The sequence below is a fragment of the Lagopus muta genome, chromosome 18 (assembly GCF_023343835.1).
Source record: "Lagopus muta isolate bLagMut1 chromosome 18, bLagMut1 primary, whole genome shotgun sequence".
Taxonomy (NCBI): Eukaryota; Metazoa; Chordata; class Aves; order Galliformes; family Phasianidae; genus Lagopus; species Lagopus muta.
This window is the reverse complement of record NC_064450.1, coordinates 4662577-4680224: the sequence shown is the minus strand read 5'-3', so window position 1 is coordinate 4680224 and position 17648 is coordinate 4662577. Positions and strand designations below refer to the sequence as shown.

Genomic DNA, 17648 nt, shown 5'->3' with positions numbered 1-17648 from the left:
TAATAAGGCAAATCTATAAAATCTGCAGGGAGGATCCTCAAAATGGGGGGAGGGAGCGCAGTGAAGCAGTGGGGATTTGTGGGTGCATCAAAATAGTGCATCTGGAATTGCTTGGGAATGAAGAACATGTATTGCAGTTGCTGTTTGACAAAGATTGTTCTGCCAAAAAAGAAGTATGAAATAAATATACCCACTTAAGGGTTGTTGCTGTGTTGGTATCACAGTTTTTACTATGTGCTTATCTGTCTCTCCATCTACTCAATCTGTCTGTTGTTCACTTAACACCAAGGGAGCTTCAGGCCATGGAGGCTTTGCAGAATGGTCAGACTACATCAGAAGGTGGCATAGAGGGTCAATCTGCAGTTGCTGCTAGCCATGCTATGATAGAGAAAATACTCAGTGAGGAGCCAAGGTGGCAAGGTGAGTGCCAGTAAGCTCAATGGGGCTGGAAAGGTCTGGGTTTTTTTTGTTGTTTTTTTTTTTGTGGAGTGCATGCTCCTTTCAAAGCTTTTGTGTATTAAATATAGATCATGGTGATCTCTGCCTAACTCTTTGTATTTCTTGCAGATACAACGTATGTATTGGGAAATTACAAGACAGAGCAGTGTAAGAAGCCTCCTCGTCTCTGTCGCCAGGGTTATGCCTGTCCATACTATCACAATAGCAAAGACAGAAGAAGGAGCCCAAGGAAACACAAATACAGGTACCCTGCTCCTGGGTCGTCTGTTTCCCAGCTGAGTAGTGAGGTATAGAAGGAGTCTGTAAGGGGAAGGATCTGGGATTTTCTCTGCCAGACCGTTTTTTAGTGTGCCTCCAAGACCTGTCCTGACAGTTGCAATGGACTGTTACTTCTGTCTAGGAGATAGGGCAGCAAAGAAAGACTTCTGCTTTAAAGATGAAGCAGTGTCTCTAATAAATAAGTAACTGTTGCTAAATCATGTTACAGCTCTGGTTTTACAGTAAGTAGTGACTGTGTTAGTCTTCCCTTTCTCATACAAACTCTTATTTTAAAATAAGCAGTGCAAGGAAGAAAAAAAAAGACCCCTACTAGAAACAAATTTACTGAGCAGTGTTTTCATGGGTGAGGAATTCAAAATCATCAAGCTGCTTGTTGTCTGTGCCTAGTGATGGGGATCGTGAGGCACAGTGTGACCAGTACTGTAGCTGGATGTGCATTCCTAACCAGATGCTAAAAACTGCCTTTGAGGCACCAGGGTGTTCTCATCACTCAGCTGTCACTGGATTTTTCTGCACGCTGTGTCTCCCTCACCAAGTTTCATCCAAGTTAGAAGTCCGTGTTTCCTCTGACACAACAAAGCTTTTGTTGATGTCTCAGTAGGGTTTTTCCTTAGTTCCTTTTTGAAAAACATAAGAGCAGACCAGAAGGCAAGGAGAGAAAATGCCGTGGATGTTCTCACTTCCCTTCTCCACCCCCAGCATTCACAGAAATTTTTGAATTGGTACAGAAGTCCTGTATTTAAAAACAGTAATTAAATATATATATGTATATATATATAAGGAACATTAATACAAAGACACTCAGGAGAAATTGGAATCCTAAGTCAGTTTTCAAAGCAGCCATGTGCTTTCTACCCCTGTTCGGTCCTTTTGGGAAGGGGAAAGGAGAAAGCTTCTCCCTTCCTGATCACTGCTTACTTCTGTGTTGCTTTCCCCACCCCCAGCTGATGTGACTGCCTCTTCTGTGCAAGCATCTGCTGCTGCTATCTGCTTCCCTCTGCTGTTGTTTGAGGGAATGAGTAAGAGCATAAAGAGCAGAGGAAGTAGGTCACAGCAAAAATTCAGACCTGGGAAACAGAACAGTTCCAAGCTAGGAGAAAGAAAATGGGCTTGCCTTTTCCCCAGTGACCTGACTCAGCCTCTTTTCCACATGGCCACACTATAACCCTGGAAACATACCTCTGTAAGGGTATTACGTGTTTTAGGATTAGCCAATTAACTTACCAGCTTTCTATGAATGTACAGTTCTGAAAGAGAAACCAGACCAAGCGTCTCTGACACTAATCACATCAGCTGCTAATTTTGTTAAGTTACATTGGCTCAGGTTGTATTCAATTTTAGATGAGAACCAAGCTGTGCTTCTTTCACTGAAAAATAGGAAGAGAAGGAGGACGATGTAAGAGCAGCATTGTGGGGGCAGGGAAGCAGCAATAAGCCAAACAGATTGTGCAGCTGGGGGGGGGTGGGCAGCTGAGCCTGTTTGCTGATTGAGGAAGCAAAGCTCAAAACACGTTAGTGTATCTCATACAGTCTATCACTACCTTGTTTACACAGATCTTCACCGTGTCCCAGTGTGAAACATGGAGATGAGTGGGGAGATCCTAGTAAGTGTGAAAATGGAGACTCGTGCCAATACTGCCACACTCGCACAGAACAGCAGTTCCATCCAGAGGTACAGTAACCTCCTCAGACCATTGGGTAGCTGAACGGAAAAGCAAACGTATTCCAGGCTGATGAGATGCATAAATGTGCCAGCTGGGAGAGTGTGTGGGCTGCTTGCAGCGTGGTCCTGGGATTCAGAGGAACTGCATGTTGGAAGCTCAAATTCAGCTGCTTGACAGAGGTGCCTTTTCATTCAGTAGATTGGATGGGAAGGGGTAAGAAAAGTGGGGTGAAAATGCCAGTCTGCAGGAGTGCAGACACCTGGGTGGGGGAATGAAAACAAGGTGTGGATTTTAAGCATCTGTTTTTGTGAGGAAAAATCTTCCTTTGATGATGGTTGCACTAAACAGTTAATACCCACAGACTGATACTGTAAGCAACCACGCTCAGAGTGAGCATGCCCAGAGCGTTCCAGTGTCCTTACAGGATGTAGAATTGAGACCTTGTCCTGGTCTGCTTCGTGTTACAGTGTTGAATAGCTTTGTTGGGCTTGTATCAGCCAAGTAACCATTGTCCCTGCCTGTCAAACCTGGGGAGGGGGAACAATCCATTTCCTACAGTCACTGTCAATGGTTTGTCATTTTCCTTGCAAATGTGGCTGTAGCTTTCTGTGCTCTTATCTATCAACTGTTTCCTACCTTTTACCACTTCCGTGGAGCTGCCAATGAGACTGAGGATGGATGGCAAATGGTGATCTTTGGGTGAACTGACTGTATGGGGTGTTCTTTGCGTGAGCTTAACTGTCATGGGCATATTTTGGTGTTTCCATAATCATAGTGGGTTTTTCTTTCATCGAAGCAAAGCACTGAAGTGGTGATCCCAAAATCTGTTGGCCTTTGTGCCTTTTATCTGTGTTTCTATTTTGCTGTTGAGTCTGTTCATAGTACTTTTGTACCTGGGCTGCCAGTCACTGTTTTTCCTGTTCATGTCTGGTTGTTTTTGTTTTTTTTTTTTCCCAACCTCAGATCTACAAATCCACCAAGTGCAATGATATGCAGCAGTCTGGCAGCTGTCCCCGAGGACCCTTCTGTGCCTTTGCACACGTAGAACGTACGTGGGCTGATTCTCTCATCTTTCATGGATATTTGAACTATGGAGAGCTTCTGGCCAGAATAGATAGTGTAAAATACAGGGCCATAAAGCTAGAACTTTTGTGAAGGATTTTCAAAAGCGGAGTATTAACTTGGACAATTCATAGAATCATTATGGTTGGAAAAGACCACTAAGATCACAAGTCCGACCATCGATCCATCCCCACCGTCCCCACTAGCCATGTCACTCACTGCCACATCTGCCCTTTCCTTGAGCACCTCCAGGATCAGTGACTCTACCACTTCCTGAGCAGCCTGTGCAATAAATCTGACCATTGGTAAACTGGTGATGGTGTTCTTTTGTGGCACTTTTGTTCATAGCTAACAGTTAGCTCCTAAGTCCTGTGACTCCTGCTCAGTTTCTGCACTCCAGTCTCACTGTTAAATTTACAGTAATTAGAACAGGTTACTTATAACTCAGTAGATTGGCTCTGATACTGACACAGTTTGTGGCCTTGAGCAGATCTTTGTTATTTGATTATCTTTTGTTAATGGCAGAATTAGTAATTGCTGCCTTTGTCAAAGAATGGTGAGAGTAAATTCCCTACGGTTTACAGAGTTCCTTTTATAGGAGGCCTTGCAGACAAGCAGTAATTATAGCTAGGGCTGTGGGCCGTAATGGCCCAAGACACAATAGTGCAACTGCTCAGCAAGCTTAAGAGAGAATTTAATCTTAATGAAATGGTGTTTAACAAACTCCCTTGTGGATTATGTAGTATTTCTGTTTAGGAGATCCTTATTTATAACCAGATAACTGCGCTCAGTACTACGTTCCTTTCAAGTCAGAGTAACATTCTTTGGCCAGCTAGCTCACTGCATCGTGGCTGTTTCTTCTGCCATCTTATGGAATTGCACTTTTTTAGTCCTTTCTTTTTAAGGTGAGCACTGAAATATTCACCTGAAATAACAGGAGTCCATTTACTGCATATGCTCTTAGTTTGAGTTTTGCTGGTTGTTAATGAGAGATGTATAGAAGTCAGTACTTTAAAGACACTGCAGTGTAGGTGTGGTGTCAGTTGTGTAGATGGTGTAAAGATGCTGAGCTGTATTAGATGTAAATACTAGAAGTCAATGCTACTTTCTTTTTGTGCAGTTGACAGCTTTATTCCTTTCTGTGTGTGTTACTTCTGGTAATAGTTTGTACCCAGAGCAGATGGAAACTTATCTCTCTCAGCTAATTATAATGTATCCATCAGCTTTGTGCCTAGCACAGAAAGAAGCCTTGCTTAGTTCAAGACAGCTGAGTGAATAACATGCAGTTCATGCAAAGAAGATAATTTTGGAGCAGCGTTAACCAAGAGCAGAACACTCACTGTACAAGTGGTGAAAGTAGTAACATAAGGAATCCTAGCTTTAAAAAAGTAGCTCTTTGTCAGATAAGGTTTCTCTTTGCTTCTGTGCTACTTCTAAACAGATGTTTGTGGAATGTTTCTTCTCTCAGAACTAAGTATTCTTGTTCCTAAATGTCTTGTGGTCTGGTGTAATTGGGCCTCTTTGAGTAATGTTCCACTTGCTTTTCTTCCTTGCAGAGCCTCCACTCAATGAAGACCTACAGCAATCCTCAGCTGTGTCCAGCCCCACGCAGGCAGGCCCAGTGATGTATATGCCATCAGCAGCTGGTGATTCTGTTCCAGTCAGCCCTTCCAGTCCACATGCTCCAGACCTTAGCAATGTAGGTAGCACTGTGGGGAGGCCTTGTCTGTGCTTTATACATCTGGGTTTCTCTGAGCTGATGTACTCCTTTCACCTAAAAAGAGCAATCTTAGGTATCCAAAGACAGAAGGCTATGACATCTTTCTTTTACATCTAAGCACCATGCTGTTTAAGAGAGATCTTTGTTTGGAACATGCAGTTCAGTAGTTTAGTTTTGTCACTTCACCTATAAAATTTCTCAGCCTTCCTTCCTGTGCAAAACTTGTTGATATACTTTCAGGAAGGTGGAATGCAACTGCACATGAAATCCAACGCCTCCCTTTCTGGAGGTACACATTGGGTTCAGTTTCCAAGTACTCCTTAAAGGCTGTGAGCCAGCATAATCTAAAGTACATAACTACAGTTGAGTTTGTTTACATATGTAAACGCAAAGGCTTGGCCTGCGCACACTGTTTTCTGATATAGAATATCCTCCATTCTCTCCTTCTCCTCCTTAGGAGATGGTTAAACTCTGCAGAATGTTGAAGTAATGCTCCAGAGCACTGATTGTATTCTGGTTAAACATAGGAGAGGTGAGATCTTCAAATGCTGAACAGAAAGTGGAAACACACAAAGGAAGACAAGTGCACGGAATGCCAGAGCACTTCATTTTTGCTGAGGATTTTTTTTTTTCTATTAAGCCCTTCCTGTTTGCATTGCTGTTGAAAAGCTTACACACTTTATCAAATATTTGGTGAAGGTTTCAAGAAAGTTAAATGGCAAGAGTTTAACCCCTTCCAAGCTGACCAGAATGAGGTGAACTCCTTTGGGACCTCTGTTTAGTCAAATTCTCCTTTGAGAAGAAAAATTGATAGTTTGATTTTTTTATCAGCACCAAAGCCAGCCTTAGTTCTGTTAAATTTGATTGCAAATAAAATTCTGCATAGATCTTGGAAAGACAAGGCATGCTGTGTTCTCTTGGTAAATATCACTAGAAGGAAGTGAGAAACAAACCCCTGCATCCTTCAAATGAATTGTCTGAATGCTCTGAAAGTCCAGAATTGTTGATCTCTTCCACGTTTTGGTCTTTTTCTGTCCTCAAGCTCTTCAGTCTTTTAAACAGTCTCTTTACTAATCCCTAGATATAAGCCAGAAGGCAGTATGTATATTTCTGAGACATAGGGCATCTGCATGTAGCTTGCAAACAAATACGACTTTGCTGGTGATCATTTTTACATGATGAATTAATCAAAGAAAAAGGTCCCTCTGGCAGCCAGCCTCACGTGGCCTGTTCTGTTTTGTATTTGTACTGTAGGTGTGGAATAAATCAGGAACTCTGCCAACTAGCCCCACCTCCACCACAGTGAGTAGAAACTTTGCGACTGTAGGGAAGCACAGACAGCAGAATGTCTGTATGAAAAATGACATATCAAAATATTGCAGGATATTCCCTCTCTCTAATGCCAGCCCCAACTGTGCCATGTTTGAATCTCTGATAGGAGTAGTTGTCTAAAAGTTGCTTGAAGCACAGTCATGCTTGCCAGTGCAGGCAGGTAACTTCCTATCCCAGGAAAATGGGATATCTGCACTGAGCCAGGTAGCTTTCTCTAAATCTCCTTTGCTGCTGTCTGTGGCTTCATCTGCAGTGCAAAACTAGCCTTGTTGCATGTGGTTGTGATCCCTGGTTACAGTCCAACGAATAGAAATGTTGGAAATCCTTGTGTTTTTGGGGTTTTTTTGTCTTTTTTAATGCAGCTGTCAATACTTGGATTGTGCCTGCATTAAAACTCTCAAATTTCCCACTGAAAAACAAGAATAATACAGTATTACTCACAGCTTAAATACGTTTGGTTGTTCTGACTGCCACAATACCTTTCCAGGTTTCACACTACTTCTCAGAGCACAGATAGGTTCCACAGCACTCTGCAGCCTAAGGGCAGTGAGAAGGGTTTTGGTCAGGTTTAGTCATATCCAAGGCCTCAGAAAGAGTAGATGTTTCTAGAGCTGTAGGTTGTCTTATTGTAAGCTTGCATTCCAGTACAAAGTATTGGCAAGAAAACCATAATAATGGGAATGTATAAATCCTGTCTATCCTGGGGCTTTTTCTTGTTTTTTAATTCCTGTTTTCTGTGAGCTTTTACACTTGTGTTGACTGTCAGTAAAATTGATGCACACAGAATTGAATGAACTCTTCCTGTGATGCCTTTCTTCTTCGAGGTGGTGCCACGAGCTGGCTGTAATTTTCTGACACTTGTTCCTTCTGTTAGATTCTTTGTAGGAACAGCAGTCTCGGAAGCCCATCTAATATATGTGGGTCTCCTCCTGGCGCGATTGGAAAGCCACACAGCCTGGAGAGCATTGGTTTTCCTCCAGATTCAGTAACAGCAGCTGGCAGCTACAAGAAAGCACCGGGGTTTGAGCGAGAAGATCAGGTGGGGGCCGAGTATTTGAAGAGTTTCAAATGCCAGGTTAGTAGGAAGCATGGGCTGGAAGAGTTGGGGGGATGAAGAAGATGGAGAAATTGCCCAGTCTAGCTTGAATGTGTTTTCATTTTCCAAGGAACAAAAAGGAGACAGGGCTATACTCAGTAGCAGTTCTCAGATCTGTGCTTTCAGCATCAGTTTGAGTCTCTTCCATCCCACATCTGTTCCTGTCTGCCCAGCTGCCATCATGTGCTCAGTTTGTAGAAGCTGAGCTGCTTGTTGTTTTCATAATCCCTGACAATTCTGTCCTTTGTTGACCCCGGGTATCTTCCCACATACCACTTCTTGCTCTTTCTTTCTTCATATTTAGGTCCTTGTTAAGAGTTACTGCTTCTTTTGCTACGTTGTCTCATAGAAACTCATCCTTCCTTCTCTGACTTCATTACAGACTCCTACCTTCATCTCCATAACTTGGTTTATCTTCTGCTTCCAGCATTCATCTCTGCAGTGTGTTACAAATGTCTTTTGTTTCTCTGGCTGTATCATTCTGATCCTTGACTCTCTCTTGGCTTCTTCTTAAATTCCTTGTTCTCATTTGAAGAACCCTTACCTAATCCACATCCCTAGTGACACACACTGTACCCTTTTGGATACCCCAGTCTTGCCTCGCTGCTTCCTTCTCAAAGTCACGTCTTACACAACTGCTCCCTGTGCCTCAGTCTCTTCCATCTCTTCTGCCACATTAGCTTTTCCACAGTCAACTTCTTTCTGTGAATTTCCTTTCTTAATGTTATGGTTAAATAGTTTTCTCTGCACCATCCTTTCCAAGTCTGCAGTGTCCAACCCAGAGCTTGGTTTTGATTCCTTACTGGGTTTGTAAATGTAATAAAACAGTAACTATTGAGGGGATGGGTTAGCTACCCTTGTGAGGAGGCGCATGCAGAAATGTCTCTGATAAGCTCTTGTTTTGTTGTTTGTTTTTCTTTTTGCTTTTTTAAGAAAAAAGCATATGTTGCTTGAAAACAGAGATAACAATAAATGCTGCCTTCAACTTGGCTACATATAAGCTCTTCCTGTAGTCTTAAGAAGACTTAATAAGCTTTTTGCCTTGCTAGTATTGCACTGCTGTGAGAAAGCAGTGGAAATGTCCTGTCCAAATAAGATCTTGCAGAAAGCAGTCGAATTTGGAAGCAGGCTCAGTGGGTTTTCTCTTATTTATTTTTACAACTTCGGGAAAATATGATGAAACTTTGCAGTGGGACCAGTCTCAAACACTGTTTAGTCTAATTAAAATGATTTAGTGACACATACAGATGAAGCTGTATGCACGTAGGCTTTCTTGTAAATGCTTCCATTGTTTTTACTTAAAGCACATGTGAGTTAGGAGATTGCAAATTGGTGCAGCACATCTTTGGAGGTAAAGCGCAGCCCGTGCTGTGATCCTGGCACTGCTTGCAGGCACGACAGCTTGTAGCAGTTGTTTAGAAACAAAAGAAGAAAACATGTGCTCCTTCTCTGTTGCCTCTGCTGCAAAGGAGGAGTGAACCCAAAGCTGAAGGGCTGAGAGAATCCCTGTTTCCTGCCAGCAGAGGCAGGGTGCCAGGGAGGCCCTGCTTTGGAGAAAATGGGCAGCGAGCCTAAGCCAAGGAGAAAGGAGATGGAGCTTGAATAGAGCTTTTAAAAGGAGCCAGATGATGAGTATTTATGTCTGAGGTCCAAGCTGTGTTACAAAGATACTGTATTCAGGTAGTTTCTTACTCATGTGGCTTTAATTAAGTAAGAAAAAACCTGGTGTTAGCAGCTATTTATTCCAGTCATTAAACAAAAAGATGGAAGTAATCACAGTTGCCTTATGTTAGGCTTCTGAAGACAAAATTAGGTGTCTCATAAGCATCCTGATTAAATTTTGTGTTAATGTATAATTACTTACTTTTTTTAATCTCCAGTAATTCCCTTTGGCTGCTGTGGGCACCAGAGATTCTCATGCATGCTGTAAATTACACTGGTAATTAGGCACTTAACTTTGTTCACTCCTATTTGGAAATTTAAGAGGCATTTGGGCTCGTCACTGCATTAAGATTGCAATTCTTTTCCCTTGTAGAATTAGTACAAATAATTCCTATCTCTATTAGAATGAAAAACGTGTTTGCAGATTCCACATAGTTTGTGGTAAGGCTGAGCCAGCAGCAAGGGCTAAAAATACTGTTCCAAATTCTCAAAGCTGGAAAATGCAGCACTGGAAGGAGCTGAATGCCATAACCAGGAGGTGTTTGGGAAGTCCAGCAGCCTTGTTCCGTGCTGGCCATACAAGATTCAATTTCATTCATAATTTATGGCCTCTGTTTGCTTTCCTGACTGCCACAGCGTGAGCTGGAGAGTTTCAGCCTGCCCTTTGCGTTGCTGTGTCGGTGTGTGCCCTTCTAGAGCTAAAGGAGACTGGCTTAGCAGTGACAATTGCTTTACTCCATTTTACACTGATGTTACCTGGATGCAGGGTGGTGAGAAGTGGGGCTAGCTCACAAATGCATTCATTTTTATCTTTAAAGGAGGGAAAAAGCACAAAGCTTCCAGGAAGGCTGGGCAGCACTGGAGCCGGCCACGTTGGCAGGAAAACCTCACACCGAGGGGGCACAGCTGTGTGTGCCTTCACTTCAGCTGCTGACATCTGTTGGTAGCACATCTTGTGTTCAGATGAGTGTCAAACAGGGCAGGGATGTGCTGGCTAATCTAGCAGGCTTGTTATCAGGCGCACACAGATGCAGTAATGCGGCGCAGCCATTGCACACAAAGGAAGCCAAGCCTGTGGCTGGTGTGGTAGCAGTTTGGCTGTGTGTAAACATGCTGTATGCAGCTCGGAAAAGTGTGAGAGAATGGTACCTGCTGCAGAAGGATCTTGGCTGCCTATTTGCCAGGCCTTGACCCTCTCCTCCCCCCACCCAAATCTGCTCAAAGGCAGAGAGTTCAGCAGAGAAAACGATCTAATCAGGGAAAATGGGGGATGGATCCTGCTGCTGCTACTCTTTGTACTGCCTGGCTATGTCATACCTCTCCAGCACCTGGTTATCTTTCTTTTTTAGACTGTTTAAGCCAAGAAATCAAGGTGTATTGCTTCAGGCCAGCATGACATCTCTTGCTGCTGTTGTGCATTTTGTTCTGCAGAGATGGCGATGCAAATGATTGAGCAGACGTTGTGCCTCGATCGCGTCTCTGATTCACATGGAGAGAGCTGGCAACCAAGCAGACCTGACTCTGAGCAGTTACTTTGCCCCCTTTCTGTGTGCAGAGGGTGTCATTGATCTCCCTATGCATTGCTACTGCACACGTAGCAGCATAGGAGGAGCAGAGCACAGGCTGCAGGCGGTTACACACCAACAGGCTCCTGAGACCACATCCTTCCCAGCTCTGCCTGGTGTAGCTCAGCACTGACTGATGTCTTGAGGCAAGAGGGTTGAAATCCGTTAAGGACGTGGTGCTGCAACATCCTGAAGCTGAATTTTTAGACTGGATAGTGGAAATCTAAATACATGTTGGCAGTTTTGCAATTCCAGCCAGTGTTGATAGCCTTGAGGCCTCTGTTTCAAGCAATGGGAGAGGGATGATTTTGCTTTTAAGATTGGTCTGTTATCACTTTATTTTTGTTGATGATGAAAGGAATTTGATGAGATGATCCAGATTCTTCCCCATAAAATTGTTCTCTTTAATATTACATCCGTTCTCTTCTTCTAGAAACTGTGAAAGGCTAGCTGAGAACTAGGGGGGACTGAGAGAAGACATAATCTGCAACTTTATTTTCCCAAAGCTGCAAAATATTTACATAATTTAAAAGTGCAGTGTGCCTCCCGCTGGTTCTGGCCCTATTTTTATTTATTTATTTTAGATACTGTTAAGGGTGGTGAGATATTTATAGCAAGGCAAGATAAGTCGTACTTGGTCTTGGTTCTTATGATGTCCTTTGTGCCAGCACAGGAGTATAGCAGCACTGAAGAGCACTGAAGCCAAATGTAATTGTGTCAAGTCTTTGCATAACTCCAAGCAGAATGTCTTGGTATATAGAAAGCCAAATAGGTTGGAGTGTTCTCAGCTTGCTGCATACTCCTGCTCCCTCAATTCTCCAGTGCCCAAAGCAGAGCATGAGAGAGGTGGGGACTGTGCTTCCCATGGCCTCTCCAAAGGAAGCCAGCACTCAGCCATTCTTAATTTTGCTGCTAATCCCTCTGCTTATATTCTGTTTTGTTTGTTTACTGTAGCAAGCAAAAATGAAGTCCCATTCACTGGAACACAGGAGCCAGGAGCAACCTTTGTTACAGCCCAAACAGGTACAGTACTGCTGGCTTAGTGCTCACGCTGCCACAGACAAGGACAGGAGGTCTCTATGGATCCAGACAACTCTGCAGGGAGCAAATGTCAGTCCAGACACCATGAGGGATGCTTAGCTTGATGGATTATTTTATGAAGACGGGGTGATTTGGGGGATGAATTATTTGTGAATGGCTGGGCCTGTGTGAATTCAGGAAAAATGCACAGACCTGGACAGTAGTGCCAGAGAGTGTTCCAGTGTTACAGAAAATAGAGCTGGAATGGATCTGCAGAGTCATCTAAGTTCAAGGATTTGGCAAAGAGAATTTAATATCAGGTTCTAAGTCGTGTACTGAACTAAGTCTGAGTGAGTGATTGTGGGACCCATCCCTATGATTGCATGCAACCTGTGGGTCACAAGAGTTAATTCTGGGGCAGCCTGAAGGATGTTTGTAATACTGGAGGGAAAAAAAGAAGTCGGCAGAAATTAAAGAAAAGCTGTTAATCTCTCCCCCACCCCCAGCCCAGTAGTAGCACCAGCCATCTGTCAGGTTGGAAGCAGGCAGAAACAGGTTTGCTGCTAATCTTTGGCTCATGCCTGCATGTTTTTGAAGGGATTTTTCTATATAGATGTCTTATTTTGTGCATCTTTCCATTTTAAAACTCTCTTTTTTAGGACATACTGGGTATTCTCCCAGTAGGGAGCCCACTGACATCCAGCATCTCCTCCAGTATCACCTCCAGCCTGGCTGCAACACCACCAAGCCCCGCTGGCACCAGCAGCATACCAGGCATGAATGCCAATGCCCTTCCTTTCTACCCAACCAGTGACACCGTTGAGTCTGTCATAGGTAACTTTGCCATTTTCACTTGCTAGTTGGGCTTCCTCAGACGTGGATCACCAGGTATGAGAACTGGGATAACACAGGTGTTCCAGTGAACTCCAGTTTTTCATCTGTGTCAGTGTTGGCAGATTCCTGAGGCTGTAGGTTTTTTCTGTGACCAGGACATCACATGTTTTCCACGGGTCATTATAGGTGAAATTCACCCAGAGGACAAACAGAAGGCCTCTGCCACTTATTTGAAATGTCAGATGATGTAAAGGGCCTTAGTTTTAGGTTTGTCAAATTGATGAAAAGGGTTTGGAGCAGGCAGGAAATCAACAGGGCATTTTCTACAGCTACAACGCTTTATGTTCTAAACTGCAAATTTATAGCAAGGACCACCAGCAGGTAGATTGCAAGGACTTGCCCTTTACAGAATGTGGGACAGAGGCTGTAAAGAAAAGGAGAACAGAAGAGTTAAGAGTGGGGAATCATTCCTTTTAGGTAGGTACACTTTTTTTGGCCACCTGTTTTTTTTTTTAATCCAACATTTCTGAGGTGATCTCATTAATTTGTTAAAAATAATAATAGAAATGAGTGGGCATGAGTGGGATGAAACTATTTTGATCGAGATTAGTGATGAGGTACGTTCAGGTAGATGTAACACTCGCAGGCATTCATAACCTTTCTTTATTTTTTCTCATCTTTGAACCTCAGAGATGATTTTGAAGTGTTCCCTTCTGCTGGTTTTCCTTTCCAAGCGGCTCTTCAACAAAGTAGGGACAAAGCAGAAGCCAGACCCAGACATTCACAAGCTAGTGCTGTTGCATATTGAGGATGGACTTGAAAGAGCTGTTTGGGGAAGACTTATGGGAACTTCTGTTATTTCATCAAATATTTGTTGTTTTTTTTTTTTTAACATAACAATTAGAAGTGCTTTGAGACAAAGAGAAATTGGATCTGGCAAAAAAACCTGAACTGAAAAGCTGCCCATGACACTTCTGCCAAACTGTTGCACAGGACAGATAGTAGGGCTGTGCAGACTGACAGATAGAGAGCAAAGGCTCCTCTGCATGTAGGCTCTTTGGGCCATCCTATCTCTTGAAGTTGTTGGTCCTTTATAACATAATTGGTACCTCTGTGTCTGGCAGAGTCTGCCTTGGATGACCTGGACCTGAATGAATTCGGAGTGGCTGCCCTGGAGAAGACATTTGACAGCAGCACAGTGCCCCACACGAGTGGCATCATGATAGGTACATGAAAGCAACAGAGCTTTCTTTATCTTCTGCCAAGCAGTGTTGCCCAGTCACCTCAGTGGAGCCAGCCCAACGAAGCTCTAAAACCAGTCCCAAATAACATTGGTTAAAAAACAGCTATGATAACAAACTGGCAACCGCTGAGCATCTTTCAAGTGAAAGCTTGCCCTAGTTGACTAGCAGGGCTGAGTTCTTGCCATTAGGCCCAGGTGTCCTGGGGATGTTTCTTAAGACTGAATGGGACTTGCTTGAATTTTTTTTGTTGTTTTGTTTTGCTTTTTTTATATAGCATGTAAGTAGACTGTAGAAGGTATCTGATACCTTTAAAACCAGTCCAAAGTATAACGATTTGCATCTTAAGCAGAAAATTCTCCTTAGTAGTAACAGGAAACTCAATGACCTGGTAATGCTATCCATCTGTCTCAGAGTGTTGCCATGAACTGCTGGTTTGATTCCTGTAATGTCTGTTTCATCTTTAATGTGTGGAGGTAGGCAGGGGCCTCTTCTATCTGTCTCCATCCAGGGAAAAATGAGATCTCATAGCTTTTCAGAAGTGGTGTCGTTTCTGGTTGCCCTGGTTCCTGAAGATGGGTTTTGATTTGGAGCTAACTTTGCTTTCCTGAAAGTTTCCAAGGGAGCTGCGTTACCTGGAGTTGTACTGAGGTGTGGAAGGAACCCTAAAGAATATCACTTCCACTTCCTTTCCAAAGATGAGAGTCTGGTCAGAGAGCTTATTGTGAGAGTGTACTGGTAGCCTTGCTTCTGCCGCTGCCATCTGCAGTGGCTTCAAGATCCTCCACACTGCTTTTCCTCTGCTGTGTCAGGGCTGGGTGTTACCTGGTGGTCTTCCAAGAAGGAAGATCAGAAAAGAGTGGGCAGCAGGGCTGAGATCTTCCTCAATGTGTGTGTGGCAGGCAGACCAACCTCTTGAGTAAGGGAAGTGTTTTGTCTTTGGAGGTCAGGTTTTTGTTTGTTTGTTTTTCATTACAGATAGGTCTAAACATTCAAATATACCTGAAGCTAGTCACTGATTTTTGAAAGATCAGGTCATGAGCTGGCTCAGCATGACAGTCTTCTCACTGCAGGTTGTTCAGAAGCGTGGAAGGCAGAGGAACATGCTTTAAAAGGGAATTTTTCATTACTGAGTATTTCAGCAGATAGCAGATGCATCTTCTCTAGACTAATAGGGGCTGAAGTTGGCTCAGAAAACCTTTTGTTGCTTTGGCTAATGATAGAGCAGTCCACTGAACTCTGCAGAGTCTTACCCTATGTGGCTCGTGGAACAGCAGCTTCAGTGCTCCTCCTAAAGGCTTAGAGGGGAAATCAAACACAGTGAGAAGTGGAGGGAATCCTGAGGGTCTTAGGAGAGAGGGAAGCTAACGCCTTCTGCTCTGAGCTCCTGCGCTGTGCTCTGGCCCATGCTTCATGGTCATACATAGCCATCCTCTCTGTGTGTTCTTTGTCCAGGTGGGAGTTTGCTGCAAAGTTCTGCTCCTGTAAATATCCCCGGCTCCCTTGGAAGCTCTGCCTCCTTTCACTCTGCCTCTCCTTCTCCACCGGTCAGCCTCTCATCGCATTTCCTCCATCAGCCCCAGGGACACTTAAGCCAATCAGAAAACACGTTCCTGGGGACATCAGCTTCTCATGGATCATTAGGTAAATGCACAGTGTGTGTGTCCCATGTACATGCCTGTCTGTGCCATGTAAGTATTTTCTTTTAAGTTAGTTTTAATTTTAATGTATTATTTCACTGCTGCCATTTATCTCTTCTTCCCATGAGAACAGCAGCAGTACCAGAAGCTGCTTTACCAAGAGCTGGTTAATATCCTGACAACAAGGGAGCGATTCTCTCTGTTCCCCATGCTTCTAGACTGAGAAAAAGAACAGGAAAAAGAGTTCTGTCCTTTCCTACCAGCAGCATTCTGCTGTGACTTCACTAGGGTTGAGTTCTCAGCTTTGCTGGGTTAAGGTGGGGATTGCAGTTTGCTCTTGGGTCTGCTTCGTAGGTTAGGTTGGCTTCTGAACCAACTGAGTTCATTGAATTGTTTTCCATATTTGGTGCAGTGTGGACCAAAGTCAGTGTTCCAGCTGTGTCCACTTTGATAAACAACTGATGGCCTCAAGACTACATGACACTTGCTCTGCTGACTTCTCTGTTTGTAACAGTAAATACTAATTCTGTTTATAGTAGAAGTAAATGTTTCTTCAGATGTGATATGTGCTCTAATCTCTAATATTCAGCTTAACATAATAAAATGATCAAATGCTTTTGTAATCTACTGCTGCATGCATTTATCTGTGTAACTGCATCACTTGTTTGCAGAGGCCAAAGCCATGCTTCCATGCCTTGTGATTCCTATTTGTTTGGCTGTAACAACTTCTACAATTGCAGTAATAAGAAAAGAGACCTCAGAGGGCATCTCTGCTATTACTTAATGGTTTTCCATATGATTTACTGAATGAATATAAGCTGCTGTGTAGTTATTGCTTATCTGTATTGCAGTTTAGTTGGAAAGACCTAGTCCTGGGCTGGTTCCCATTGTGTTAGATGCTCTATGTGCAGAGAAGGCATTCGTGGTCAAAGGGACTTGCTATTTCAAATGTCCAATGAGAGCATCAGGTGAAAAGGGAGTAAAAAGAAGCCATGAGGTGAGCTTGGTCAGCATCACGGCAGCATCTGTGACTTGCCAGAAGCCTGCTCAGTGCTAGACTCCTTTTCAAGAGCTTTAAAAACACAATGTGAGTTGGGGTCCTGTTACAACTTGCTCTCAACTGAGCAGTGAAATGCACCGACGATAAGTGGCTTCAGTCAGTGAAGAGCCCTTCCTGCTCTGCTGCATGACTTGTTTATGCAGCTAAGCCCAGAGTCAAGTCAACTTACTATTTTTCAGCTGCTGTTGGCTTGCCCTGACTGGGAAGTAAGTTGTGTTGGGTTAGCCTTCAGTGAGAGGCTTGCTTGCAAACACAGTTTGATCTGTAAGATCGCAATCTTTACTGCAACAATGTTTGGCAGTGCCCACACGCGGTGGTAAGCACCACTGAGTGAAAAGGACTCCTGCATCAAATGGATGCACCAGAGGGGGTCATCCAGCTCTGCCTGTGTGGGAGCTTTCCCTGCCAGTTCTCCCCATGGATGCTTATTTTGTGTAAATGCATTTTGGTTCTTAAAGCTACAAACTTCAGAGTCTGTGCAAAAACACTCAGCTTTGGTTCAGCTGTTTCTCTGTTGCTTTGTCTCTTAAGCCTTGACTCTCTTCCTGAAAGAGCAATGATTTGAACATCCTAAATTAGGGAAGTGGCTAGTTGGTCCTTCTACAGTGATGGTCACTAATTTTAGGCTAACACTCTGCAGGGGACTCTGTATGGTTCCCCTGTGAATTGCCACTGTGACCGACTCCCGGGTCCTAGGGATGAAATAAATCATAGGATGATCTTCTCTTTCCTCTGTGCACATTTTTGAATCCTGTATTTCACAGGGGTAGGGAGGAAATGGGGGAATTGCCAGCACCTGTGACATAACCCTCTCTATTTCCCTGTGAAACAGGTTTAAATGGGATGAACAGCAGCATATGGGAACACTTTGCTTCGGGGAGTTTTTCGCCCAGTACCTCACCTGCATTTCTGTCAGGTCCAGGTGCTGCGGAGCTGGCACGGCTACGGCAAGAACTGGATGAAGCCAACGGCACAATAAAGCAGTGGGAAGAGTCTTGGAAACAAGCCAAGCAG

The 17648-nt window shown here is 43.6% G+C and overlaps 1 protein-coding gene across 7 annotated transcripts in view; it reads left to right on the top strand.

Moving 5' to 3' along the window:
• The window catches only part of UNK (unk zinc finger), a 38707-nt gene that overhangs the window by 17457 nt on the left and 3602 nt on the right, over positions 1 to 17648 (top strand). For 2 of the 7 annotated variants that reach the window (XM_048964957.1, XM_048964954.1), the window contains exons 4-15: positions 290 to 420; positions 568 to 703; positions 2293 to 2410; positions 3366 to 3450; positions 5021 to 5163; positions 6439 to 6486; positions 7391 to 7591; positions 11794 to 11862; positions 12519 to 12693; positions 13818 to 13919; positions 15390 to 15578; positions 17467 to 17648. In XM_048964957.1, the coding sequence (XP_048820914.1) occupies positions 290 to 420; positions 568 to 703; positions 2293 to 2410; positions 3366 to 3450; positions 5021 to 5163; positions 6439 to 6486; positions 7391 to 7591; positions 11794 to 11862; positions 12519 to 12693; positions 13818 to 13919; positions 15390 to 15578; positions 17467 to 17648 (1579 nt within the window). The remainder of the gene's footprint in view (positions 1 to 289; positions 421 to 567; positions 704 to 2292; positions 2411 to 3365; positions 3451 to 5020; positions 5164 to 6438; positions 6487 to 7390; positions 7592 to 11793; positions 11863 to 12518; positions 12694 to 13817; positions 13920 to 15389; positions 15579 to 17466) is intronic. The other 5 variants (XM_048964960.1, XM_048964956.1, XM_048964955.1 and 2 more) reach the window with 4 other exon arrangements.